At 56.0% G+C, this 27,289-nt stretch overlaps 2 protein-coding genes across 2 annotated transcripts; both read right to left on the bottom strand.

Moving 5' to 3' along the window:
- Positions 1 to 610: 610 nt before the first annotated feature.
- Positions 611 to 9,064, bottom strand: SBK2 (SH3 domain binding kinase family member 2). The gene is made up of 3 exons (XM_075537813.1): positions 8,812 to 9,064; positions 2,344 to 2,546; positions 611 to 1,210 (listed from the first exon to the last, which is right to left on the bottom strand). The coding sequence occupies exons 1-3, from the start codon at positions 9,062 to 9,064 to the stop codon at positions 611 to 613; spliced, it is 1,056 nt and encodes a 351-aa protein (XP_075393928.1).
- Positions 9,065 to 13,572: 4,508 nt separating this feature from the next.
- On the bottom strand, positions 13,573 to 17,051 carry SBK3 (SH3 domain binding kinase family member 3). Its single transcript, XM_075537495.1, has 4 exons — positions 17,007 to 17,051; positions 16,416 to 16,566; positions 15,783 to 15,985; positions 13,573 to 14,253 (listed from the first exon to the last, which is right to left on the bottom strand). The coding sequence occupies exons 1-4, from the start codon at positions 17,049 to 17,051 to the stop codon at positions 13,573 to 13,575; spliced, it is 1,080 nt and encodes a 359-aa protein (XP_075393610.1).
- Positions 17,052 to 27,289: the final 10,238 nt, after the last annotated feature.

Genomic DNA, 27,289 nt, shown 5'->3' with positions numbered 1-27,289 from the left:
TCTTGTGCACAGCGAGGAGAGAGGCGCGGAGATTGTTGGATGTCATTGGGTGGAACTGGACTCTGTAGGGACAGAGTCGTGCTATGATTTTCCGAGACTGTGAGTCTTTATGGAAGTTGACCACATCTTCTCCCTCAGAGCGGCTGGTGCGTTAGAACCACCGACCTCTACGTTGGTGAGCAGCGGCGGAGTGGTGAACCACAGTGCTACCAGAGCTCCTGAGAAAGGCTGAACCCAGCCCCAACGCACCACCAAGTCACAGCGACCCTGCAGGACAGAGTAGAACTGCCCCTGTGGGTCTCCCAGACGGTAACTCTTGACGGTAGCAGACAGCTTCATCTTTCTCCTGCCTAAGAAAGACAGGAGAAAATAGCAGAGAAAAGGAAGGAAGGAGGAAGGAAGGAAGGAAGGAAGGAAGGAAGGAAGGAAGGAAGGAAGGAAGGAAGGAAGGAAGGAAGGAAGGAGAAATAAAGGAAAGAAAGAAAAAGAGAGAAAGAAACTGGTAGAGGAGACATCAAAGGCCACCAAAAGAGAAGACCTCAGGATGGGGGACCCATTCCCCTGCCCAAGCCTGCCTTGGCCAGGGTGGGACCCCACTGGCATCTCCTCCTCAGTCTGCTCCATTTCCAGCCCCCTCTCCCCTGCCCACCGCCTCCTCCCCAGCCCCTTTCTCCTCTCTCCAGGGCCGGCCCAGGTAGCCTTTGACGGAGCTCACGGGCTGCCTCTTCCGCGGGCGAGGGTCCAGCAGCCCCCAGAGCAGGGCATCAGCCACGGGCGTCAGGCCGAACCAGGGCTGCGGCCGGTCCTGGGGCTCGCCCGAGGCCTGCCAGCTGAGGAAGTCCCCGTAGAAGGGGTCGGCCTCCTCCAGGGGCTGGTCCCAGGGGAAGTAGCCAGTCAGGAGGCAGAAGAGCAGGACGCCCAGGGCCCAGGCGTCCAGGGCCGGCTGGATGGGCAGGCCCTCGGGGCGGGGCGGCGGGGCGCAGAGCTCCGGGGCCGTGTAGGGGATGGGCGGCCCGGCCAGGCGCAGCAGGGTCCCCCGGGGCCGCGTGTGGCCGAAGTCGGTCAGCTTGACGCGCCGGCAGGCGGGGTCGCACACCAGCACGTTCTCCGGCTTCAGGTCCCGGTACACCAGGCCGCGGGCATGGATGTACCCCAGGGCCGAGGCCAGCTGCCCCGCACAGCGCTGGGCGGCCGCCTGCGGGAGGCCCACCTGCAGGAGGAGGCCACGGGAGATCCCTGAGGGGAGAACGGGGTGGATCCCACCCCCACGGCGGCCCTGGAGTGGATCCTGTCAGGATCTGGTTCGGAACGTCCCCCCGTGGGACGCGGTACGGTCTCCCAGGCTGTCTCCACGGGACCAGGCTGCCGCCTCTTCTCCGGGGAGGCGCTAGTGAGTTCGAACTGCCAACCTTCTGGCCGACGGAGGGGTGCGCGCACCACTGGGACACTGGCTGCGATGGGATCTGCTTGGATTCTCCCAGGCCCCGGAGGGAGAGCGGGTGGATGGCCGCCAGATGGGAACCTGTGAGGACCAGCGCCCCCTAGTGGGGCCGAGTGGGAGCCAGTGAGGCCCAGGGTCCCCCCAAAGGAGCTCAGCGGGAAACTGAGGCCCAGCATAGCTCCCCCTCCTCAGTGGAGCCAGGTGGGTGCACCCTAGGGGGGACCTATTGGGATCCTGTGAGGCTCACGCCCCTCAGTGGGGCCCAGTGGGCACCTGAGGCCCAATGCACCCCAATAAACTCCAAAGTTCCTAGACCAGGCCCTGCTGATCTCAGCAGGTAGGTAGTGCCCACTCAGTGAATTCCAAGGAGACCCAAGTTTTCAGTGAGGGCTTTGAGGCCCAGGAAGGCATCTCCAGGGTCTAAGTGAGGCCCACGGCAGGAAAATGAATAAATTAATTAATAAGTAAATCGTACCCACGTGGATTGTGGTGATTGTACAACTCTTCTTAACGAGCTCGGACAATTGAATTGTAGGAGTTGTGAATTCTGTGCTCATAAAAGCTGTTCTAAAATAAATAAACAGTTGCCCCTGAGATGACCAAGTGTCCCACTGCTAACTAAAACATTGGTGGTTCCAATCACCCGCTGCTCCTCGGGAGAGCTCTGTAAAGATGGCCACCTTGGAAATCGAAACCTTGTGCAACAGTTCTACTCTGTCCCACGGGGGTCTCTCTGAGAACAAAGCGACCCGGTGGTGATGGGAACTTTCACGGATACGAGTCACCAAGCCTTTCTTCCATGGCACCCGTGGGCTGGGCTTGAACCTCTGGCCCAAGTAGTCAAGCACACACCGTTTGTTCCACCCGACGGGGAGGGCTTCCGTGAGGTACAACCAACCCACCTTGGGCTGGATGAAGGCGATGAGGTCCCCATGCAGAATGGGCTCCGTCAGGAAGCTATAGGAGTCGGCCGACTCGATGCCAATGCCGTAGGAAGCCACGATGGCCGAATGCGTGCCCAGTGAGAGGCCCACACAGAACTCGTACAGGAAGCTGCGGAGGGAGGTGGAGGCCTTCGGAAGTTGCTTGAGTGCCATGGGTGTGCCTGTGGGAGGACAAAGGAACCACAGGGGCCAGTGTTAGGGATTAAACCATGGTCCCCAAATAGATTGAAATCCTAACACACACACACACTGCTATCAATTGGATCTAACAAAGCCATGTACCCTTATCCCTGTAGGCAGGAGTCCCTAAGCACTTGATCATGAGCTGAAAGGTTAATGGTTCCAACCTACCAGAGGTGCCCTGGAAGAAAGGCCTGGCGACCTACTTCTGAAAGTTCACAGCCCTGAAAACCCCATGGTGCACAGTGCTGTTGCACACAAAAGGGGTCACCCTCAGTTGGAATGGACCTAGAGGTCACCAGCAACCCGTAGTCCCCCTATGGGAGGGATCTCAAGTCTGCCATCTTGACCAGAGCAGACAGTCCCATTTTCCTTCCTTGGAGCCAATGGTGAATTTGAACTGCTGACGTGGCAATGAGCAGCCCAATGTCTAACCCATAGCGCCACCAGGGGTCCTTTCATAGGTGATGGTGCCATGTAAACATGACTTTCTGATGCAGCAGGAAACCAAACAATTCGTGTGGCTCACCTTAGGACAGTCACTCAACCGTGGTGGTCTGAAACCAAGAATGAAATCGTTCTGAGGTCTGCTTTCACACACCAAGTTGTCGACACGCACACAGAGGCTTCGACTCAAGGACACCTAGTTAGGTTTTTGTGTCTGGTTTCTGAGAAGGTTGGAGGATGAGAGTAAGCATGACCAAAAAGTACCAAAGGAGAGGGAATCCGTGGGTTGAATTGCACCGACCCCCCTCTGCCCTCCAATTCAATGTCTTGGTTCTAATGCCTAGTCTCTGTGGATGTGACTCTGTTTAGAAATAGGATCTTAAGAGATTTTAATTACTTAACATGAAACCATACTGGAGTAGAAGGAGCCCTGGGGCCCCTCGGTTAAAGTGCACAGCTGCAAACTGAAAGATCAGCAGGTTGACAGGGAATCCAGGACAGATAAACCCCTCAGGGCCAATATTGAGAGTAGTGATACCAGGAGGGAAAGAGGAAGGTGGAGGGAGAAAGGGGGAACTGATCACAATGATCTACATATGACAGATAACAGAAAAGTGGGTGAAGGGAGACATTGGTCAGTGCAAGATATGAATATATGAATATATATATATATATATATATTCCAGGGTTCATGAGGGAAGGAGGGTGGGAGGGAGGGGGGGAATGAGCTGATACCAAGGGCTCAAGTAGAAATGTTTTTAGACCTCTACTCAAGTACTTCCTCAATGCAAGAACACTTTGTTCTGTTAAATTGGCATTCCATGATGCTCACCTTCCCAACACAATCGCCGAAGACAAATGTGTGCATAATAGTGGTGAAGAAAAGCTGATGGTGCCCAGCTATCAAAAGATATAGCGTCTGGGGTCTTAAAGGCTTTCAGGTAAACAAGCAGCCATCTAGCTCAGAAGCATCAAAGCCCACATGGAAGAAGCACACCAGCCTGTGTGACCACAAGGTGTAGAAGGGACCAGGTATCAGACATCAAGGAGCAAAAAAATCATATCAATGGGTGCCCACCTTCCCAATATGATCACTGAAAACAAATGTGTGCATAAGTAAATGTGGTGAAGAAAACTGATGGTGCTCAGCTATCAAAAGATATAGTGTCTGGGGCTGGGGTCTTAAAGGTTTGAAGATAAACAAGCGGCCATCTAGCCCAGAAGCAACAAAGCCCACATGGAAGAAGCACACCAGCCTGTGTGACCATGAGGTGTCGAAGGGATCAGGTATCAAGCATCAAAGAACAAAAAATCATATCGTTGTAAATGAGGGTAAGTGGAGACTCAAGGTCCATCTGTAGGCAACTTGACATCCCCTTACTGAAGGGTAGCAGGGAGATGAGCCAGTCAGAATGCAGGGTAGCAACAATGAAACATACAACTTTCCTCTAGTTCTTAAATGCTTCCTACCCCCACTATCATGATCCCAATTCTACCTTACAAATCTGGCTAGACAAAAGGATGTGCATTGGTACATATAAGAACTGGAAACCCAGGGAATCCAAGACAGATGACCTCTTCAGGACCAGTGGTGAGAGTGGCGATACCTGGAGGGTGGAGGGAAGGTGGGGTAGAAAAGGGGAACCAATTACAAGTTTGACTCCAGGCCACAGCAGTGTAAAGGGGGGAGGGGGGATCACAATAAAGCAAGTCACGTGCATTTGTTGGTTTGTTTCCAGGTGCCTATAGCAGTTACCTTCCACTCTCCTAGTCTATGGGGTGTTAGCAGCGCGATGGAAATGTTTGAGATATTGTTGAGAATGAATGCATGTGCTACACAGACCCGAAGTGAGCTGGTGCTGGTGGGAAAATGGTGGCCGTAGACTTGCTCATAACGGGTTGCTACAGGCAGTCATCTAAGTGATTGTCAACTATTTACACAAGGAAGAAGCGCACCAGCCTGTGTGAGCCTAGGATTGTAAATAATGCGACCCAAATCCAAGGGAATGGTATCAGAACCTAAATTGAATGCCTAATCCTCGGATCTCCCTTTTGACTCACTTTTAATTTGTTCTACTTTTTAGTAGTATAAGCTTTCATTTTAGTGGGTGGGGTTTTCCTCTGTTTTCCTCTGTTATTGTTACTGGGTTTTGTCTGTTTTGTTTGGTCTGCTTCTCCGTATGTGAAATCCAGGATAGGTAAATCTGTAACGACATTACCTGGATGAATGATTTCTTGGGGATGGTGAGGAGGTTGATGGGAAATGGGGAAGTATGGGTACGAGAAAAAAGAAAATGTTCTAAAACCAACTGTGGTCATGAGTGTACAATTCTATGATTGACTTGTCATGTGAATTACATGCCAATAAAACTTTAAAACGTGGGATTGCCACACACCTCCTCTTTGTAAAAACCAAACCAAACAAAGGCTGCAGTATATGCAAATTGCAGTGAAACAAGGTATGGTTGTTCCGGCTAAAGGGCAATTGTAATTTGTCAAGGAAGGTCCCTAAGTGCCGGGATTGACTCCGTGGCACCTAGCACCAGGACTGGCATAAAGAGGGTCCTCGTCCGCTCTGAGTGGCATCCTTATAAAAGAGACCAAGAGACAGACAGAAGGAAGATGGCCATGCGATAACAGAGGGAGTTAGCAGCTGCAAACCAGGGCAGCTGAGAGTGAGAAGACCCATCATCCCTCCAGAGAAGGCATGAGCCTGCTGACATGGCGTTTGGGCCTCGAATCTCTCTGAAACTGGGTTCTCAGAAGCCATCCAGTCAGTGATGCCTACGGCGCAGGAGGAGCTGGCAGGGCGCACACACAACCTTATTCAGTGTCTGGTGGGCGCCATCAACCAGAATAATCCCTAAGGTGACCTCCGAATCGGGGGCTCTTCTTTTGGTTCATGAACTTGAACCTGTTTGTGATGTTATTTTTTTCTACCCAAGTTCAAGGACTCTGTTATGATGCCATGGACACATTATCTCCCATTCACACCTCCAGGGGGAAAGAGTAAGTGCGGTCTTTAGAAAGACTCTTTCATAATTTTGTAATATTGATATTTTTTCCTTGTAGGTGATCCTTGGGAAATACGGCAAGAGGCAAAGCAAATGTTCAAAAGGATTAGCAGATTGTGAAGAAAAAAAAAAAGGATTTGGACAAAAGGAGCCTGTTGCATAGATTCTTTTCCCCATAAATTCTTAACTACTAAACTTGTAGAGAAACTCCAATATTTAAAATTTTAGCCAAATCTTTTTAAAAACAATGTCATTTTCTACTTAAAATGCACATAATGTTTGACAAAACAAGGGTACTTATATTTGCTTTCTTTTCTCTGTAGTAGCTACTAACTTTTAAAGGCATACTTTTGGATGCGATCTGCTCGAGAGGACAACTGTGTGAGGGCTATGAGAGGGGGGCCGCGTCTGCACGGAGGGGCTGCGTCTGCGCGGGGGGGCTGCGTGGGGGCTGCGTGTGCGTGGGGCTGCGTCTGCGCGGGGGGGCTGCGTGAGGTCTGCGTCTGCGCGGCGGGGGGGCTACGTGAGGGCTGTGTCTGCGTGGGGGGGCTGCGTGAGGGCTGCGTCTGCGTGGGGCTGCGTCTGCGTGGGGGGGGCTGCGTGAGGGCTGCGTCTGCGTGGGGCTGCGTCTGCGCGGCGGGGGGGCTGCATGAGGGCTGCGTGTGCGTGGGGCTGCGTTGCGTGGGGGCTGCGTGTGCGTGGGGGCTGCGTGTGCGCGGGGGCTGCGTGAAGGCTACGTGAGACTGTGAGAACAGCTGGTGACAACTTCATAAGTAAGATTGCGTGACAACCGCATGAGCACTAGTGAGGACTCTTTAAGAGGGCTGCGTGAGCATCCCTGCGTGAGCATCCCTGCGTGAGCATCCCTGCGTGAGCATCCCTGCGTGAGCATCCCTGCGTGAGCATCCCTGCGTGAGCATCCCTGCGTGAGGTGAGGACCGCGTGAGGTGAGGACCGCGTGAGGTGAGGGCTCCGTGAGGTGAGGACCGCGTGAGGCGAGGACCGCGTGAGGACCATGACGCGGGGCTGACTGCGTGAGGATTACGCAAGGGCTGTGAGAGGGCCACGTGATAAGGGAACTGCGTGAGGACTGCTTCCGGAACACGGAGTAAGCATTTGTGAGGACAGGGACTGTTGTCGTGCTCGGTGATGCCCCCAGCAACTAGCACAGCCGGGAAGGACTCAGACCAAGTGCCTCCAGCTTAGGAATCCGCGGAGTTTGTAAGGGGAAAGCTGAGGGTCCGTGGAGAGGTCAATTGAGTATCCGCCCCCTTCCTCCCTCCCTTCCCCCCCCCCCCCCCATCACACCGTACGGAGTGAGTAGTTGACCAGATGGCCCGCATTTGCTAGCGTCTTTCTTCCTTCCAGGTACTTCGCAAGGGCTGAGTTGGCTTTCCCCCAAAACAGGTGTCAGGCTACAGTTCTCAGCATGATGTAACTATCTTCTGTTTCGTGAGCTGATGTAATTATCTCGTGTTATTCAACCCAAACCTCCCCGATGGTTAATGAGGGAGCCCTGGTGGCTACTAACCCAAAGGTCATTAGCATAAACTCACCACTCATTCAGAGCGGGAAAGATGAAGTAGTCTGCTTTCCTGAAGATTAACCAAAACAAAAGAAGAAGCGCCACACCGCCATCAGATCAATCCTGACCCATGGCAACCCTGCAGAGGGTTTCTGAGACGGTTCATCTTTATGGGAACAGATAGCCTCATGTCTCCTGGAGAACGGCAAGCGGGTTTGAACCACCGACCTTGCGGTTAGCAGCCCAATGCTTACCCCACAGCGCTGGCTCATGAACAGCATAACCCACTGCTGCAGACTTGATTTCAACTCCTAGCAACCTTGCCGGACAGGACAGAACTGCTCTATGGCTTCCAAGACTGTACAGTGGGTTATGCTGGCAGAGTCAGGATCATGAGGCAGATATATTCCACGGGATTAGGTTGTCTTTTCTTTCATTGTGAATTAGGTGAAGGTTTACAGAGCTGATCCTCAGTGTTACACTAAACCAGGGGTGTCAAACTGTGGCCCACAATACTCTGAAATAAAATGAAAATAGAAGAAAAACTTATGAAGAAAATTGCGCTTAGGGGAGATGGGGCAATAGTATACACACAATTCCCTCATAACATTTTATTTCAGAGCATTGTGGGCCACAAAAAATTACCTGGGGGGGGGGCGCATGCAGCCCTTGGGCCGCCAGTTTGACACCCCTACACTAAACAATTTATACCCATTCTGTTTTACCCCACCACTGCAACCCCTCAATGCCCTGTCACTTACCCCACTTCCTCCCTGTGTTTTCTATTTTATTCCCCCTCCTTCTCTAACTCCTCGGAACTTTGCCTGTGGGTCAGTGCTGCTCCTTGATCCTACGGAGCTGGTTATTCTAAGGTGTGCTGTACCTCACTGGTGGGATTGTTCCCCTGGTCCTTGGTTTGACCGAAAATCAATTGAGGTTAGAGAGTGAGTTCACTGCAGGGTATTAGGCTGCACCTTGAATCCACCGCTCTTGAGATTGGTGGGACCTCGGTGGCAGGAAGAAAGAAAAACCAGGATCCAGGAGCTGAGAACTCCAAGGAAGGCTGAAAGGAATCAAGGACCTTCTTCCTACACGGAACCAACACACAGAGAGAAAGAGAACCTTGCCCTAGAGCGGACAGGCTGAAATGAGAGTTCTAACCTCCGGAGCAGAGGGAGAATAAAGGTGCTTCAGTCAGAGCGCTGCACAAGATAATGAAGAGACTCCTACATCGCCTCTATGCCCCCAGGCCCCCCGTACCTTTCTGGCGGTGAGTGACCAGCAGGACCCGACCAAAGCGGCCCTGGCCTAGGGGACGCACCCCCTGGTACAGTTCGTCCACTTCGGCCTGGACGAGGGTCTGGGCACTCAGTGCCATCATGTCCTCCAGCGCCAGTGCGGCCTCCTGGCCTTGCCGAAGCTCTTCCTCTGTGAGGCTCCCCAGTGCCTCCGGAGCCCCGTCCGCGGTGGCCCCCATGTCCACTTGTGCGTCTTGGGACTGTTTACCGGGCATCGCTGCAGAGACAGACACAGCGGGGGTGACAGTGTTGTCTGCGGGGCGTAGTGTTCGAGGAGGACCGGCTGGACATCTGGGGAAGAGGGAGGAGGGGATTGGGTTCTGGGCTCTAGGGATCTTTGGGGAGCTGGAGGCTGAGATTCAATTCCTGAATTTCTCAGAGCAGAGGCAAGTGTGGAGTTGCATTTCTGGGCCTGGGGGTATGAAAAGACTGGAGAATTCAGCACCCAGGCCCTTTGGGGAAGAAAGAGCTGGGTCCCCAGTCTCCTGGGTTCCCATTTAGGAATGGGCTGGGGAGGGGGCCTGAACTCCTTTGTCTGAGGGAGGCAGCACTGGGGTCTGGACTCCTGAATCTGAGGAACCTGAGTGTCGGGGACCGGGCATGACTGTGATTCAGTCTCCCTCTTCATGTGAGGGCTCTGATGAGTATATGGACACCAGGTGCTGATGTGAGGTGAGGTCACTCCTGAGGTCACACATCCCTCGACCCTGCCCCCACATCCCTGTGCCACTCAATGGCCTGAGGGTGAAAGATGAACTAGATCATTCGAGACACCCCCAACTCGTTTCCAAAGCAAACAGACTAAGGACACTGGGCTGGAAGAGTCACTTCTGCCTCCTGAGAGCAAACAGGTGCTCTCTGCCCCCAGGGCCTGCGAAGGGTGGGGCTACCCCTTCCACAGAGAGGACACAGGGGTTCTGTGAGGAGCTTGAACTTGCCACCAATCACTCTCCCAGCCCCAGCCCTTCCTCCTTCAGGTCCAGGAGTCCTGACCCCCAGCCCTCCTCCTCCTCCCTCAGACCAGGAGTCCAGACCCCCAACCCTTCCTCCTTCAGGTCCAGGAGTCCTGACCTCCAGCCCTCCTCCCTCAGACCAGGAGTCCTGACCCCCAGCCCTCCTCCTCCTCTCTCAGACCAGGAGTCCTGGCACCATCTCTCCTCCCTCAGACCAGGAGTTCTGACTCCCAACCCTCTTCCCTCAGACCAGGAACCCTGACCCCCCAGCCCCTCCTCTCCCAGACCAGGAGTCCAGGCTCTCAGTCCCTCCTCCTTCAAACCCAGGCCCAGGATCCCACCCCAGCAGCCCTCAGGACTTCAATAGTGTGAGCCCCCAGCCCCACCCTCTATGGAACCCTCTGCCACTCACAGGACTCAGGAACCAAACCTCCCTTTTCCTAACGCTCCCCCAGTTGTAGCCCACGGTCCAACCCACTCCCCTGAGGCACACTGGCCATTTCCATCCCCAGACACTGCCTGCCTCAGGCCCTGGCACCTTTGCCCTCCTCCTGACCCAAATCAGACCTCCAGGCTTCACCTTCTCCCGGGTTTCCTGACCCTTCGGCTGCCTGCAGTGGCAAGTGCCGGGCCCTTAGGGCCCATGCCAGCAGAGGCTGCCCAGGAGCAGGACCCGCCTCCACCTAGAGGGTCTTGAGGCCACTCCCCCAGCCCCGCCCCTTCCCCCCACTGGGGACAGAGCGACATCGTGTGTTGACTCCCAGAACTAACTGGACTGGCATATGACCGCACCCAAGTGCTCCCCCTCGTACCTCAAGTCCTCCTCCCTTAGACCAGGACTCCTGACCCCAATGCCCTCTGCCCACAGACCCTGTCGTGCTCTCTCAGCCCTCTCCTCTCTCAGACTGAATCCTTTCCGCTCCCTCCTCCCACCTCCAGCCCCTCCTTCAGACCCAGTAGTCCTGACCCACAATGTCTCCTCCCTCAGACCCAGGATTCATGCCCCCACAACTCCTCCTCCCTCAAACCACAGAATCCTGACCCCCAGCCCCTCCTCCCTCAGACCCCGGCGTCCAGACCACTGTGCAGGATGAACTCATTTCTCTAAGCTGTTCCTCAACTGACCCCATCCCAGCTGCCCCCCATCAGTGCCCCGGTGACAGGGACAGCACATGTGTTTGCAGAGATGTTCCTGGGGGACTGGACACTGGGGTCTTGTTTGGGGAAAGAATGAGATAGTGGAATTCCAGAACGATGTAGTGAGAGATGACCTCACATGTCCACCCTGAAGGGCAGGACCCGGGAGGCCGGGAGCAGGTGGTGGAGCAACTGGGGAGAGAGGGACCCTGTGTGTCTGAGGGAGGAGGGGCTAGGGACTGGGACTCTTGGGCCTGGGCATCAGGACCCAGGGTGGAGAGAGAAATAAGCATCACAATAAACTATCCAGAGGAGCTGTGCTCAACCCAGGTCCCATGGTGGCATGGATATTTGAAGAAAGGTCTGGAAGAAAGGTACCCTGGAAGAAAGGTCTGGCTATCTGCCTCTGTAAAGCTTCAAGCCACACAAGCACAAACCCAGTTCCATGCAGAGCTGCCCCACGGGGCTTCTGGAGGCTGTTCATTTTCAAAGGGAGCCAGCCCGTCATCTCTCTCTCCAGTGGATTGGCTGACGTGTCCTTGCCACTGACCTTTGGGTTTAAGCAGCCCCACGCTTAAACTGCTGCACCACCAAGGCACCTGCAGCAAACACTGCCTCCGGGAAAACCCTAAGGGGCACCTCCCGCCCTGCCACGTCACTAGAGGGCACCAGGGTGTCATACAAGGTCACCATGAGTCATGGGCTTTGTTGGTGCTCCGAATGGGGAGACCAAGCTGAGGTCGCCCAGATGGCGCGGTCTCCCTCCTCCCTCGAGGCTGACCACACTCCCCCCTAGGGTTTCTAATCAGATGGCGACAGCGGTAGATACATTTTCTTTCGTTGAGTTTTTTATTGAGAAGGAGACCTCTCCCTACGTCTGTCTGTCAGAGGGGGCGTGCAGTGGTTGTGCTGGTGCAGTGGGTGTCTAACCACAAGGTTATTTGAAACCACCAGCCATGGAAACCACCAGCCGCTCTGTGGGAGAGAGATGAGGCGGTCTCCTCCGGTACAGAGCTGCAGCCTCAGGAAACTCTGGGGGCAATTGCATTCTGTCCTCTGCAGTCGCTGTGAGTTGGAATTGACTCAACGGCAGTGAGTTCAGTTTGGTTTTGGCCGAGACAGATATCACAAGGACACAGTGCTTGAGGCAGATGGTCTTTATGCTTGTTAAAGCCAAACTATTTGGGGGGGGGATATTTAGGGTTTAAGGCTTAAAGACCACTGTACAGTAGTTTCGGGGGGTGTGGCTGTGGCTAAGATCCATTGTGTCGGTTCTGGCTCTCTGTGACCCCGTGCACAAGAGAATGAAACACTGTCCGGTAGGCCCCACCCTCACCGTTGTTCTGTGCGCGAACCCACTGTTGCAGCCAGTGTCAGCCCATGGTGTCAACTCTGCCTTCTACTTTACCATTCAGCAGCCAGGGGAGGTGCTGGAGGGGTGCAAATTCCCTCTTCTCTGACCTAAAAAAAAAATCTATGAAAACCCACACTATCCAGTCCCGTGTTTGGGATTCGGGAACACAAAACCGGCCTGCTTAGCCCTGGCCCCAAGGACTTGAACCAGCCCAAGCCTGAGACAGTGCTTTCCCGAAGGGCCAGGGTCCTTGTGCATAGTCCTGAAGGCCACGCCAGCTCATGGACTCCACCAGAACCCGCTCCGTCCCCACACCACGGTGCTCAGTGCCCAGCGGGAGGCTGAACAGGATGCTCTGTAGAAGGTGCTGGAAGTTAGAACGAAGGGCAGCCTGAGAGCCAGGCAAGAGAGCAGAGACACAACCCCTTGAGAGTCACATCCCTGAGAAGGACAGAGAATGTCGTGGAGACTCCCAAGCCCTGTACCCGTGAAGCTTGGAGGAGGTGCCCGTGTCGTGGGCAGGGGGTGTAGTCTGGTGCTGGTGGTCTCTGGAGCCATTGGGTCAGGATCCCCACTCTTAGTAATGCGGTGTGGCAGAATAGAGCTCCCCCATTGGGTTTCCATCTTTTGGGATGGCCAGGCGTCTGTCTGTCTGTCTGTTGCTCTCTCTCTCAGTGGATTCAAGCCACAAATCTTCTGGTTAACAGCTATCCCTTAATCATTGCTCCACTAGAGGTCCCAGTGGTGGGTATAGTACATATGACTGTATGTTGGCTGGAAAGTGTTTGTGTTTGTGTTTGTGTGTGCAAACAGAGATCCAGAAAGGATGTGTGACCCTCGCAGGAGGGCCGTGGGGTCTGCTTGGTGTCGACACCTGAAAGCTCCGCGTTGAAGCCCTAGACGCAGGGAGCCTCTCGGGGTCGCAGAGGAGAAGCGCGATCCCATCAGAAAGTCACCATAAGCTGTCCCCACGTCCCCAGAGAACCCAGACTCATCCTTGGGGGAAGCAGCCTCCTTTCCAGAAGATGCAGCCAGGGATGAGAGACAAGGATGGGCCCTTGAAGGAGGAGGAGGAAGAGACTGGGAGAGGGCGGGAGGGGTGGAGGAACTCTGAGGTCTGAAGGAAGAGGGGCTGAAGGTCAAGACTCTCATCCTCAGTCAGCACCCAGTCCACTGTGTCCCCTCTGTGCTCCCTGAGCAGCTGTCTCTCATCCAGGTGGCCGTGGGGTCGGGGAGGGGACTTTGGCCCAGACTCCGGCCACCTGTCGCCGTCCCCTGATCAGGGAGCTCCCCCATCTGTCCCCTTCCTCCCATCATCTTTGCTGTCTTCCTCATCTGTCCACTCCTCCAAGCTGGAGCCCCCCTCCTCCTTGTCCCCATCCTCACTGGACAGAATCCCCAGGCTCCCAGGCCCCTCTCTGTCCCCCCGCAGCCCCCAGTCATCACCCAGGAAGTCCAGGACAGTTAGTGGGGGGCTCCTTGTCTCGGGGTCCAAGTCCAGGAGCCCCTGGAGCAACTGGAGGGCTGGGGGTGCAAACTGGTCCCAGGGGGTCGGTGGTCGAGGTGGCTGGGGCCTGGTGGTCAGCCAGCCAGCAAAGGCCTCGAACTCAGGGTCAGGAGCCAGCGCCACATCCCACGGGAAAGAGGCAGTGGCAGCACAGAAGAGAAGCACACCCAGCCCCCAGGAGTCCAGGGCTGGGCTCAGGGGCAGGGTGTCAGGCGGCAGGAGAAGACACAGCTCGGGAGGTGCAGAGGGCAGTGGGCCCGGCGGGGCAGGGGTCGGGCTTCCCTCCGGCCGGGTCAGACCCAGATCACCCAGGGCCACGCGACCGCAGAGGGGATCGAAAACCAAGACGTTGTCCGGCTTCACATCTGCGTGCACCAGCCCCCGGCCGTGGAGGAAGTCCAGGGCTTCAGCCAGCTGGGCCACCACTCGCTTCACCAGCAGCTCCGGGAGACCCTGGGACCAGGGAGAGATGGTGATGGCCAGGTGGCCACCAGAGAGGCGCCACTTCCCCCAAGCCCCTACGTGTGGTAGCCTGGGGTCTTTTAATCCAGAACCCAGAGCAGTGGCTACTCCCCTAGACGTCCAGACCATCCCAAACTCCAACCTGCATCCTCGTCTCTGCCCCCTCAGGCCCACTCCCCGATGGTTTCCCAACCCGAACCCCAGTGCCGTAACCAGAGGCCTCTTACTGTTCCCCTCAACCCTCTCCTGACTTGACTACTCAAACCACTCCGAATCGTTCTTCTTTTTTTCTTGATCATTTTACTGGGGCTCTTACAACTCTTATCACCATCCATCCATCCATCCATCCATCCATCGTGTCAAGCACATTTACACCTAGGTTGCCATCATCATTCTCAAAACATTTTCTGTCTACTTGAGCCCTGGGCATCAGCTCATTTGCTCTCCCTCCCTCGTGATCCCTTGATAATTTATGAATTATTTCTTTCATGCCTTAAACCAACCACTGACTCATCTTCCTCCAAGCTGACCAACCAGACCTTCGTCAGTGAAAACCCAAATCCCATGCTTCCCCCTCGCCTGAGTCCCTAACTTACCTAGATTGCACCTTTAACTCTATAGACCCTGTTCTGAAACTCCCCGGTTTCGCCCTCAGCCTATTGACCAATGGATCCATCCTGCTAGCCTGACAGACAGCCACCCACCATCAATCCAGGCACCCACCGGACAAGCTACTCCACATCTAGTCAGCAATCCAGGGATCTAACACCCGTACACTCACCCTTCCTTCCTTCTCTCTAGCTCAGCTTTCCTCCCATCCATCCATTTGTCCTCCCTTGTATCAATATTCATCCGTCCTTCAATCATCCAGGTTTTTACCCATCCACCACTGTTCCTATTCTAATAGGATCTTCTTTATATCCATCCATCCTTCCATCCCTTAGCCCCTCATCAATTCATTCACCATCCATCCTTCCTTCCATCCATCCATCCATCCATCCATCCTTCCATCTACCCTTCCACCCACCCACCCCTTCCTTCCATTTATCCCCAACTCTATTTCAAATACAAAGTCCATTCCTAATGATGCCCCACTTAATCTTCAAACTCAACTCCAACTAGAATCTTGTCCCATTCAGTCCCAGCCTGCTCTCCAACTCAGTTTACTTGCATACCTCCACCCGCCTCTGCTCTACATCACTGCTCCAAGCTCTCCTCTTTACCCCTCGCCCCTACAAGCTACCTCCAAAACAGCCCACCCAACTCTGTCCACACCCACACCCCCAAACCCAACCTCATCCCCCTTTTAATCCACGCCCAGCCCAGCCACTCCCCACCTATGTCCCACTCCAGTGGCTTCTGTGTTGGGGTCAGGTGTGGAAGTTAGGAGTGGGACTCGGGAGGACAGCTGGGGCTCAGGGTGGACGGGTCGGGGTTGGAGACAGAAGCAGTGTTCAGGACAAGCATTGTAACCGAGATGAGCGGTCCCAACCATCATGTCCACCCCCAGCCCGCCTCACCTGTTCCTGGAGCATCCCACTGAGGTCTCCACAGGGTGCATACTCCTGGGCAAAGGCAAAATACTGGGGGGTCTGCAGGGGCCCCGCCAGGGTCTGGAGCAGGCCTGGGTGTGAGGAGACGCAGCGGCCCACACAGAACTCTCTCAGGAAGGTGTCCCTCAAGACAGAGTCCCTACGAAGAAGCTTCAGAGCCACCAGGGGACCTGTTGGGGACAGAGCCGGGGCATGGATGGCCAAGGGTCTTCAGACCAGCTGCCCAAGCGCTCTCTGGGTCTTGAAAGGGGGCAGGGGCGGGGCCTGGGGAGGGGTCCCTGATCTCCCTAGGGCTCCTGTCTGTCCAGGTGGGAGGTATGTGTCTGTCCCCCTGCCTCCTCCACTCACGCACCCCCTGTGTGGCTTTGCTTTACCCTCCCTGAGCCTCCAGTGGGGGACACGGTGGTGGGGATTCAAACTCAAGGTCTGCTACTGCCTGGCTTCTGAGTGGCCTTGGCCAGCCCCTCACTCTCTCTACAGGTCAATCTGTTACACTGAAGGCCAGCAGGATCTTAGCTTTCTGAGGGCTCTAAGCAGGGGTGGGGACCCTCGTCCCTCAGCTCTCTTGGGGACAGTTCAGCCCAAGGTGGCTTAACTCACCGCCTCGACGAGGCCGGGCGAGGAGCACGCGGCCATAGGAGCCAGAGCCGAGCTTGTGGATGAGGCGGTACTGGACCCGGAGACTCCGCACCAGAGTCACCCTGGACGCCGTCAGCTCCACAAAGCGCCGGAGAGTCGTGGCTGTGTCCTCCTGGGGGGACGGGCAGCATGGGGGTGGGGAGAGAGAGAGGGGTGAGTCATGGCACTGCAGAGGGGACCAAAGTGGAGGGGGGAGAGGGTGGTCCTTGCTGGGGCTCAGATGGGGCAGGGCAGGAGGGGTCACTGTCTCCAGAGAGGCTGATGAGTCACAGTGAGTCACCAGGCCGTGGGGACACCTGTTATTGTGTCAGGGACCCGCCCAATCTCATCTCCCTGAGCTACCCAGAGCCCCCAGCCCCAGCGGGGCCCACGCCTCCGTGTCCCTCGTTCTCTGGACCCGGGTCCCCTTCTCCAAGGGCTTCTGTCTTGCTTCAGTCTCCTAGGGTCTGTGGTTCAAGGCCTGGGTCTCCTCACCCCTCACCCCTCCATCTTTTCGCTCCTGGCTTTGTGTCCCTCTGCCCCTGCCTGCCCGCCTGGTCTCCCACCTCTCACCTCTGCGTCCCCTTCCTCAGGGCTCTTGGGGTCCCTGAGCTCCATCTCAGGGCCACCTGGACAGGAACCCATCGTCTGGGCTCCCCAGAAAGCAACCAGCCTCCCCGAGCCCCGCTGCACACCTTTGACCACCTTGCGTTCCCAGCCGCTCGGGCTGACCCAAGCAAGGCCTGGCCGTCCCTGGGCGTCTCCCTCTGGATGCGTCTGCTCTGACCAGCCTGGGCTCTCTTCCCCCGGGCTTCCCCCTCTCTGCACGCCTCTCCTCCTCCTGTCTCCCTGTGATGGTCTCTCCCTACTTAGTTCTCCCCTGCTCGCTCCATTCCCCTTCTCTCTGGCCTTCTTCCCGCCCTCCCCCTGGTTTACTGGGTCCCTGTCCCCCTCTCTCTCTGGGTCCTGTCCCCCTTTCTCTCTGGGTCCCTGCCCCCCTCTCTCTGGTCTTATTCCCCCTTCTCTCTCTGGGTCCCTGTCCCCCTCTCTTTCTAAGTCTCTGTTCCCTTCTCTCTCTGGGTCTCTGCCCCTCTGTTTGGATCTCTGTTCCCCTCTCTGGGTTCCTGTGTCCCCTTCTCTCTGTCCCTCTCTCTCTGGGTCCCTGGCTGTCTGTCTCGACTTCCTTTTATGAGTCTCTCTATCTGTCCCTCTCCTCTTCCCACGGTCCTGTCTCAGTCTAGCCCCCTGGTTGAGCTCGCATTAATCTCAGGGCCTGCCCTGGTTGGTCCTAGACTGCTGCCCCGACCCTGTGCGGTCTTCGCTGGGGTGCCCACGCTATCCCCTGTGCACCCTGACCCTCTGGCAATCTGTGTGTCTCTGCATCTCTCGCGCTCTCTCTTTGTTTCTGTCTCTCAGCCTTTGTCCCGCCCTTTCTGCGTGCATATGTGACGCTCAAATGGGAGACACCCTGCCCCCCACACCCCTCACCCCCCCCACCTGCTGCCCCCCCGCCCCCTTCCAAACATAGACCAGCGTGGACTCTGGGCTTGAGGCCCAGGACAGAGGGGACAAAACATATTGTGAACCCCCAGGGGCCGGGCCAGAGGGACTCAGAAATTGTGGACAGACCCTCAGACACCTTAGCTGAGTAGACTGGTCCATAGACCACTGCCAGCCACCATCGCAGGGGTCTCTGAGAGTTGGCCCAGACCAGGTACCCTTCCCAAGAACCCCCTCCCTCAGACCCAGAGCCCCAGACCACTGCCCCCTCCTCCCTCACACTCAGGAGTCCTGACCCCCAACCCTCCTCCTCCCTCAGACCAGGAGTCCTGACCCCAGCCCTCCTCCCTCAGACCAGGAGTCCTGACCCCCAGCCCTTCTCCCTCAGACCAGGAGTCCTGACCCCAAGCCCTCCTCCCTCAGACCAGGAGTCCTGACCCCCAGCCCTCCTCCTCCCTCAGACCAGGAGTCCTGACCCCCAGCCCTCCTCCCTCACACTCAGGAGTCCTAACCCCCAGCCCTCCTCCCTCAGACCAGGAGTCCTGACCCCCAGCCCTCCTCCCTCAGACCAGGAGTCCTGACCCCCAGCCCTCCTCCTCCCTCCGACCAGGAGTCCTGACCTCCAACCCTCCTCCTCCCTCAGACCAGGAGTCCTGACCCCCAGTCCTCTGCCCTCAGACCAGGAGTCCTGACCCCCAGTCCTCTGCCCTCAGACCAGGAGTTCTGACCCCCAGCCTTCCTCCCTCAGACCAGGAGTCCTGACCCCCAGCCCTCCTCCCTCAGACCAGGAGTCCTGACCCCCAGCCCCATCTCCCTCAGACCCGGAGTCTAGCAGGCCCAGGAGTGCAGATGGACAGGACGTCCTGGGGTGCAGGGTATTTGCATGTTCTTAGCACCTGCTCTGAGCCCTGCGCTGGGGGCTTTACACAGAATCTCCCCATGGCCCACGAAGGGGGGAGTTTATCCCCAGTCTACGGAGCAGGAAACTGAGGTTCCGAGAGGCAGGCAGGCAGGCGTGGGCCCCTTGCGCAAGATGGCCCAGCCAGGGCAGGGCAGGGTGGGGGCAGTAGCGTGTCAGACGTGAATTGAGATGTCCGTGGGGCCCCAGGCCAGCTGGTGACTCAGCCCCTGACACCGCATCCCCTCAAGCTTCTACTACTACAACCGCTGCTATTAATAAAGGGACAACACAGCACTGGGCTTCTGGAAAGATCACCTCCTGTCGGGGAGGAGGGGCACAGGGAGGGCTGGCATCTCCTTGCTCCTGGAGGTTCTGACATCTGTGTCTGAAACGTTGAGGGTGCACTGATCAGATGCCACCTGCTAAATGTGTACCAAGCTTGCTTTGCCCTCCTTTGGTTTGGGGGGACAGGATGTGTTGTTGTTCCCCCCAAGTCAGTTATAAGGAACTGGAATTGATTTGGGTGAATATGTAAAAAAACAAAAACCTTTTTTTTTTACCAGGTCTATTTGTTGACGTTTAGGAGTATTTTCCAGGCCAGTCTGATGGGGCGCCATGTCCTGGTCCCACAGTGGTCTATTCTTGGTATTCCCCGGGGACTTTTTTGCTTAGCTCTCCTTGCAGCTCTGTTGCATGCCCTTCGAGTTTTGACCCGGTGTGCTGGGTCAGATCGGGCACAGTCCCCCCCACTGTGCCCCCAGTGTTGTCTCCCATCGTGCTATGGGTCAGTGAGGGACATCGCGTCTCATGCTGGGGCCAGCCCTACGGTCCCCTCTGTGAATTGTCTGCTCTGAGCAGGAATATCATCCTCAGCGTTTGGTGGGCTAGGAGGTGTCCCACGCTCCCTCCTTCCCTCTTCATTTGCACCCCCCCCCCCGTGTGCTCTGATCAGGTGCGCCCCTCCTCCATCTGGAGGGTCAGGGTGGGAGTGGGGGCCCAGGCTGGGATTGGGGCCGCCCCTGCAAACCTCTCTGTTGACTGATGCTTCCTGCCAGTATACTGCATTCACGTCTTGACACCAAGATGCAAATCCTTTTTATTGGGACCTGACCCACATCATAGGAGTCCACAGTTCAGGGAGCGGTGGATGTCCTGACCCTCGGCCCAGGGCGCACTCACTCTCTCCGTCTCAGTTGGGGTGTCAGGCATTGTCAAGGAGGTTCAGGATGAGGGAGATCTTTTGGGGGTGAATGGCCTATCTCACCTCTGTTAGCTTTTTGACAGATGGTCACTTTACCTTCGTGCTATTAAAGAAGATTGGGGGGAGGGGGCGGAGGTTTGGACCTGTAGCGTTTTAACGTATATGATAGCATTTTGGAATGGTTTGGGGTGAAAGGAATAGATTTAACACATGTGGACCTTTTGCCCTTTTCTGTCTGCCTGTCTGTCTGTCTTGAGGGCCAGGAAGTGTCTTAAAGCAAATTGCAGCGTCTTAAAACCTTTCTGGTGGAGCAGCAGGATTTGAAAGGTGCCGACCTGCTGCAGCCTGCCTTCCTGTCACTGAACAGCGGCTGGCTTTGTTTGCTTGTTGGGAGGGAGGGAGGGAGGGACAAGAAATGCTTCAAAGCAGGGGAATCTCCCGGGCACCCCCGGGTGGGGTGGTTGCCTCCGTGTGCCTCTTTCTGTGCCTCTCCGAGAAAACTTCTTGGTTGGACGCCCGGATACATTTGCCACAGTTTGTGGAACTTTCCGTTCTGGCATGCCGGATGTGGGCACGTGCCAATCCATTTGGGGAGCCACGCAGTGTAGCGGGCTGGGCTGCAGTGCACAGGTCAGCCGTTCGAAACCACCAGCTGCTCTTCGGGAGACAGAGGAGGCTGTCTATGCCCGTCAATTGTGACGGTCTGGGAAATGCACAGGGCCGGTGCTGCCCTGTCCTGCAGGGCCGCGGTGAGTTGGAATCGACTCGATGGCCGTGACCTTGGTTTTGTGCTTTTGGGGGCGCAGATTGGTGTCATGTCCTCGTTTTGCTGTAAAATCCCCCAGGGAAACCAGAGAGAGAGAGTGTGGTGTGTATGTGGGATGGGTGTGTATGTGTCAGCAGTATGTTGTGTGTGTGCATTTGGGGTGTGTGTGTCAGTGTATGGGGTGCGGGGTGTGTGTGTGATGTGTTTATATGTATGTGTGGGTGAGTGTATATGTGGGGTGGGGTGTGTGTCAGTGTATGGTGTTTGGGGGATATGTGGGGTATGGTGTGGTGTGTGTGCATGTGGGGTGTGGTGTGTGTGTCAGTGTATGGGGTGTGTGCGTGCACACAGAGGCGGGTGGGGTGTCAGTGTATGTGTGTATATGTGGGTGGGTGTGAGTAGGTGTGTGAGTGGGCGTGTGCGTGCACACAGGAGGGTGGGGTGTCAGTGTATGTGTGTATATGTGGGTGGGTGTGAGTGTGTGTGAGTGGGCATGTGCGTGCACACAGAGGAGGGTGGGGTGTTAGTGTATGTGTGTATATGTGGGTGTGAGTAGGTGTGTGAGTGGGTGTGTGCGTGCACACAGAGGCGGGTGGGGTGTCAGTGTATGTGTGTATATGTGGGTGGGTGTGAGTGGGCGTGTGCATGCACAGAGGAGGGTGGGGTGTTAGTGTATGTGTGTATATGTGGGTGTGAGTGTGTGTGAGTGGGCGTGTGCGTGCACACAGAGGAGGGTGGGGTGTCAGTGTATGTGTGTATATGTGGGTGGGTGTGAGTGTGTGTGAGTGGGTGTGCACAGAGGAGGGTGGGGTGTCAGGGTGGAGGAGGGCACAGGCGCAGCCCACCTGCTGCTGGCTACAATAGGACTGGTTCCCGGTTTCTGCGTTGGGGTGAAGCTTGGAAATGACTGCCTCACGGAAAGCCTTCAGCCCCAAGCCTCGGGTGACGTGCATCCAAACAGGCTGGTGCCCATCGCTGGAAGAGTGGGACGGTCTCGGCTTGCCCACCCGCCCGCCTGTTGGCATGTCGGCGCCCTAAACCCAGCGGTGGTTGCTGCTCTCCTCACAGCTATCACAGACACCCCAAGGGTGCCCAGCTAGACAGCTCCATGGGGGTTTCAGGGCAGTGGCCTTTCCAGCTTGGCCTGCCAGACCTTTCTTCCTAGGCACTCCTGGGTGGGCTCAGACTGCCCACCTCTCAGCACTGGACCATCCCTGCTGTGGCGTCCATCCTGACCCACGGGGCCTCAGGGACAGGAGGACTGCCCGGCGGGGTCTCAGGCTGCTTCTCTTCCCGGAGCAGACGGCCGCGTGTTTCTGTGGGCGTGGGGCAGGGCGCGCGGCAGGTGAGTTTGATGCGCTGGCCTTCAGGTGACTGGCTGAGCTCTTCAACCACCAGGCCAGCGGGGCTCCTTCGCACCAGTCGGGCCCCTGAGCCCACTTCCCCACGCAGGCCCCACGCGTGCCCTTCCTTGCTGCTTCGTCAGATCGGGCCGGTGGCCATGTCTACCGCACGAGTGTGGGCTGCCTGTGAGCCATGCAACAGAAGCAGTTCTCTCGGGGCTCCCGACTGCTCCGACAGCACACTGAAAACCACTCTCCCGGCCACCGAGTCAACGACCCTCCAGGTTGGGGTGAGTTGCCGAGCCTGCCCCTCTTTATGGAGCCAGAAAGCCCCGTCGGTCCCTCTCGCGGTGACTGGTGTCTTCACCCTGCTGGCCTTGTGGTGAGCAGCCCAGCAGTAACCACTAGAGCAGCGGTTCTCAACCTTCCTCATGCCAAGACCCTCTCAGACAGGTCCTCTCGTGGGGGTGACCCCAGCCATGAAGCTATTTCCGCTGCTACTCCATCACTGCCATTATGAGTCATCATGTAGCTATCTGATGCGCAGGATGTATTTCCGTTGCTACAAATGGAACGTAACTGAGCATAATTAAAGCCTAGGGATGGATCACAAAACAATATGCAATCACGTATTGTGAAATATTTACGTGTGTTCCGATGGTCTTAGGCGAGCCCTATGAAAGGGTCGCGACTCACAGGTTGAGAACCGCTGCTCTAGACCCAGCACCCACTCCCCCCTAACGGTGGCTCCTGGGTGATGGGCTGGGCCAGCCAAACTCATGGCGGGTCCAACCTTGATGCCAACTCTCGCCAGACCCAGGATCTTCTCTTTGCAATTCAAGCCCTGCCGGAATTCTCCCCCAAACCTCGGGGGTGGGGGTGGGGGGGAGAGGGATGGTTTGCAGTGGGGTGGTGGGGAAACCAAGGCTCAGACACAGCCAGGATTCCAGTCTGGGGGGATTCCAGGCCGAGTGGCCTCTGAGACACAGACCCTGGGTGCCCCGATGCAGCCAGCCCCTCCGCTGGGAAGCAGCTGCCCAGAAAGGTCAGGCTGGAGAGCTGGCCACCTGGGTCCCCCGGGGAAAGGTGGGGGAGGACGAGAGCATTCGCTGGGCCGGCCAGCCTGCAGCCCTGCCCTAGCCCTCCCAAAGAGACTCACCGGTGATCCGGGGAGCTTTGCACCTCCCCATTTAGCAACGTGCCTCCTCCAAGGGGTCACCCGGTGTGACCTCGGAGGCAGGTGTGTGGGGGGAGGCGTGCACACGCCGGCCTCTGCTGCCTCCTGGCCCAGCTTTGTTCTCCCCCCACCCACCTGACGCGCTGTGCGCCTCGGTCCCCACGCTGGGCAAAGCCGGGTGTGGTCCCAGGGGCCCCTTCCCGTTCAAGAAGCCCCTGTGATGCACCCTGTGTCTTCCAGTCACCAGGACCGAGCTGGCTGCTGTGCTGGGGTGGAACTGCCCCTGGGGGATTCACAGAAGGTCCCTCCATGGGTTTCAAGAGCCCTGTCTTTCTCCGGAGGAGGAGCTGGTGGTTTTCAATGGCTGACCTTGAGGATTGTAACCAGTACATCATGGGGCTCCACGCCAACAAAACTGTCTTTTTTCCCCTTCTGAATGTTAACTGCTGAACAAAGAAAACCCTGTGGGGTGGGAAGGTTCTCCTAAAAAGAAAAACGAGTCCAAAAATGAAGGAAACGCCCACTCGATTCCAACCAGTGAGCTGCGTCGTCTGTGGCCTTTATATCCACAAAACTGTTAAAGTGGTGTTATGACTGCAAATCGAGGCCACAACAAGAAGCAGGCAAGCAGACGTGGAGGAAGTTCTCCGCCCCAGCCCCCGAAGATCTCCCAGGTACCAGGGAGTTGGAGAGAGACAAGAGCCTTCCCCGAGAAAGCACACAGAGAAAAACGCTTCCTCAAAGTCCAGCGCCCGGAATGTGAACTTCTAGCCGCCTTGGCTGTGAGAAAATTAATTTTTGTTTGTAAAGTCGAAAGACGGAAAGAAACGAAAACGTCACGGCAGATGATGATGGAAGAGGATAGCAGCTGTGTCTGGGGGCCCTCGGGAGTCATCCTGACAGTTTTCCCTAAGGACGCAGGGCATGGGTGCAGAGGGGAGCTGCCCGCGGCATCGGCGACCTTTCAGAAGCGGTTGCCAGGCCCCTCTTGCGCAGCACTGGGTCGGCAGTTCCGGCCCTCCAGCAGCTCCGTGGAAGAGAGGAGGGCAGCCGGCTTCCCTCAAGATGTGCAGCCTGGGAAACACTCTGGGGCAGGGGTCCTCAAACTTTTTAAACGGGGCCAGCTCACTGTCCCTCAGACCCATTGGAGGGCCAGACTATAGTTTAAAAACAAACTATGAGCAAATTCCTATGCACACTGCACATATCTTATTTTGAAGTACAAAACAAACAGGCAAAAACCCCCGGCGGGCCGATCAATGTCCTCAGCGGGCCGCAATTTGAGGACGCCTACTCTGGGGCCTTTCCACTCTTGCCCTCAAGGGTCGTAATAAGGCTGAACTGACCGGAGGAGAGCACAGAAACACAAACAACCCTCTGCTGTCTAGCCAATTCCGACTCAGAGGACAGGGTAGAACTGCCCCTGGGGGGGTCCGAAATGGTAACTCTGTAAGGGTTTAGAGAGCCCCTTCTTGGCTCCCGCAGAACGGCCAGTGGGGTCAAGCTGCTGACCTCTCGGTGGGCAGCACAACGTGTGACCCGCTGCACCAGCAGGGCCCCTTGACTGGAGGGCAGCCGCGTTGCGTTGTGCTGCGTTGTCTTGGATGTCTATTTCAAAGAGACGATGGCAAGATCTCATTCACCTTCCTACTTGGGACATATCGTCAGGAGAGACCGGGCCCTGGGGAAGGACGCCATGCTTGGTGAGGTGGAAGGGCCTCCACGAGGTGGGCGGACGCAGCCGCTGCAACCACCACAGGCTCGGGCGCAGGAACCACGGTGAGGCGGGCGCAGGGTTGGGCCAGGTGTCCGTCTGCTGCACATGAGGTTGTGATGGGCCGGGACAGACTCGATGACACCCCCACTGACAAGTTCACTGCCATGCAGTCAGGCCAAGACTCGGCAGACTTTCCGGGTAGAATCGCCCTTGTGGGTTTCTGAGACCATAACTCCTTATGGGAGTAGAAAGTCTGGTTGTTCTCTCTCTCTTTGTTTTAATCATTTTATTGGGGGCTCGTACAGCTCTTATCTGTCCATCCACTGTGTCAAGCACACTTGTACATTTGTTGCCCTCATCAATCTCAAAACATTTGCTTTCTCCTTGAGCCCTTGGTATCAGCTCTTCATTTTCCCCCTCCCTCACGAACCCTTGATAATTTATAAATTTTTTTTTTTTGAACAGCAAAAGACTTTATAAAGAGAACCCACCGATTGGGGAAATTTTTGATCAATGATATACCAGATACAGGGCTAATCTCAAAATTCTACAGAAAACACTTTACAATTATATGAAGAAATGCTGAAATCATTAGCTACAAGAGAAATGCAAATTCAAATGACAATGAGATACCCTGTCGATAATTTATAAATTATGATTATTTTGTCATGTCTTATACTGTCTGATGTCTCCTTTCACTCACTTTTCCATTGTCCGTCCACCGGGGAGGGGGTTATATGTAGATCCTTGTGATTGGTTCCCCCTTGCTTCCCCCACCTTTCCCTTCCCCTTCTGATATGACTACTTCCTCCTTCAAAGCCACAGGGGGTTTTGAACTGTGGACCTTCCAGTTAGCAGCTCAATGGTCTCACTCACCCATATCACTCAAATTCAAACGAACTCACTGCCACTGAGTGGTTCCAACTCACAGTGACCCCAGGGGACAGGGCAGAGGGGCCCTGTGGGTTTCCCAGACTGTCACTTTTTACAAGAGTAGCTGGTGGTTTCAAACTGCTAACCTTGCAGTGAGTGAGCTGCCCAGTTTATAACCACAAAGCCACCAGGACTCACCGAGACCCCACCACTCTCGCTAAATTTCCTCCTGGCTCTTTCCCTCCTCAATGGCCATCCATGGCTCCCTGCCACCTGGGGAATAAAGTCTAAGTTCTGCCCCCCCTTGCCCTCTGAACCCTCAGTGCTCTGGAACCCGCCCACCTTACTTACCTCTCACTCGACACCCGGGCACTTGGCAGAACGGGCAGTACCCAGGGCGCCCTGGCCTCGGAAACATAAATCCCGTGCAATTAGCAATCGTGACAGCTAGCATTTACTGCACCCTGAGAGTGTATCTCCAGTCCCTCTGCTAATCTCCACAGCCGTGCAGGGAGGGGAGGCCTGTCCTGAGCCCGGTGGTCACAGCAAAGGAAAAGGAGACTGACTCGCTGAGAGGAAGCCGGGGGCCAGCACGTCCGCCAGGTCAGCCTCTCACTCACTGTGGACTGCCGATGCCCATCTGTGGGCCAGGAATCTGGGGAGCCGGTGAAGGTCAGGGCGGAGGTGAAGCACCAGATGGCTCACCAAGCGGTTGGAAAGGTGGACGTCCCCGGAAGAAGAGCCTGGAAAGAGAGACCTGGCGATTGTCATTGTCCCAAAGATCTGGGACATGAGGAACCCCAGGGAGCCTGGTCTTCGGAAGCAAGTCGAGTGGGTGGGGCCAACAGCAGTTGGTTGGTGGGTGTTTTTTATGGAGGGGGGGGCAGTCCCACCAGTTCCGACTCAGAGCGACCGGATCTGCAGTGGAAGGAAACCCCACCGGGGCCTGCATCCTTCTCACAATATTGTTTTGTTTTTAAATCGCTTTACTGGGGGCTCTTACAGCTCTTAAAACGTTCCATACATTGATAGCACCAAGCATATTGGTACATAGGTTGCCATCATCATTTCCAAAATATTTTCACCTTGAGCCCTTGGTGTCAGCTCCTCTTTTATCGCCAGTACCCTCTTGAATCCTTGATCAATTATATATTGTCATTATTATTTTGTATCTTACACTGTCCCTTATCTCCCTTCACCCACGTGTCTGTTACGCATCCCCTTGGGGGGGGGGGCCTATGTATCAGACCTTGTGATGGGATCCCCCTTTCTCACCCTTCCCCCTCCCTGGCATCCCCCTACCCTCATAATATTGCTACTCCCACTACTGTTCCTGAGGGGTTTATCTGTCCTGAATTCCATCAATGCGTGTTCTCCG

The sequence above is a fragment of the Tenrec ecaudatus genome, chromosome 18, assembly GCF_050624435.1.
Source record: "Tenrec ecaudatus isolate mTenEca1 chromosome 18, mTenEca1.hap1, whole genome shotgun sequence".
NCBI lineage: Eukaryota > Metazoa > Chordata > Mammalia > Afrosoricida > Tenrecidae > Tenrec > Tenrec ecaudatus.
This window is presented reverse-complemented; position numbering and strand designations above follow the sequence as displayed.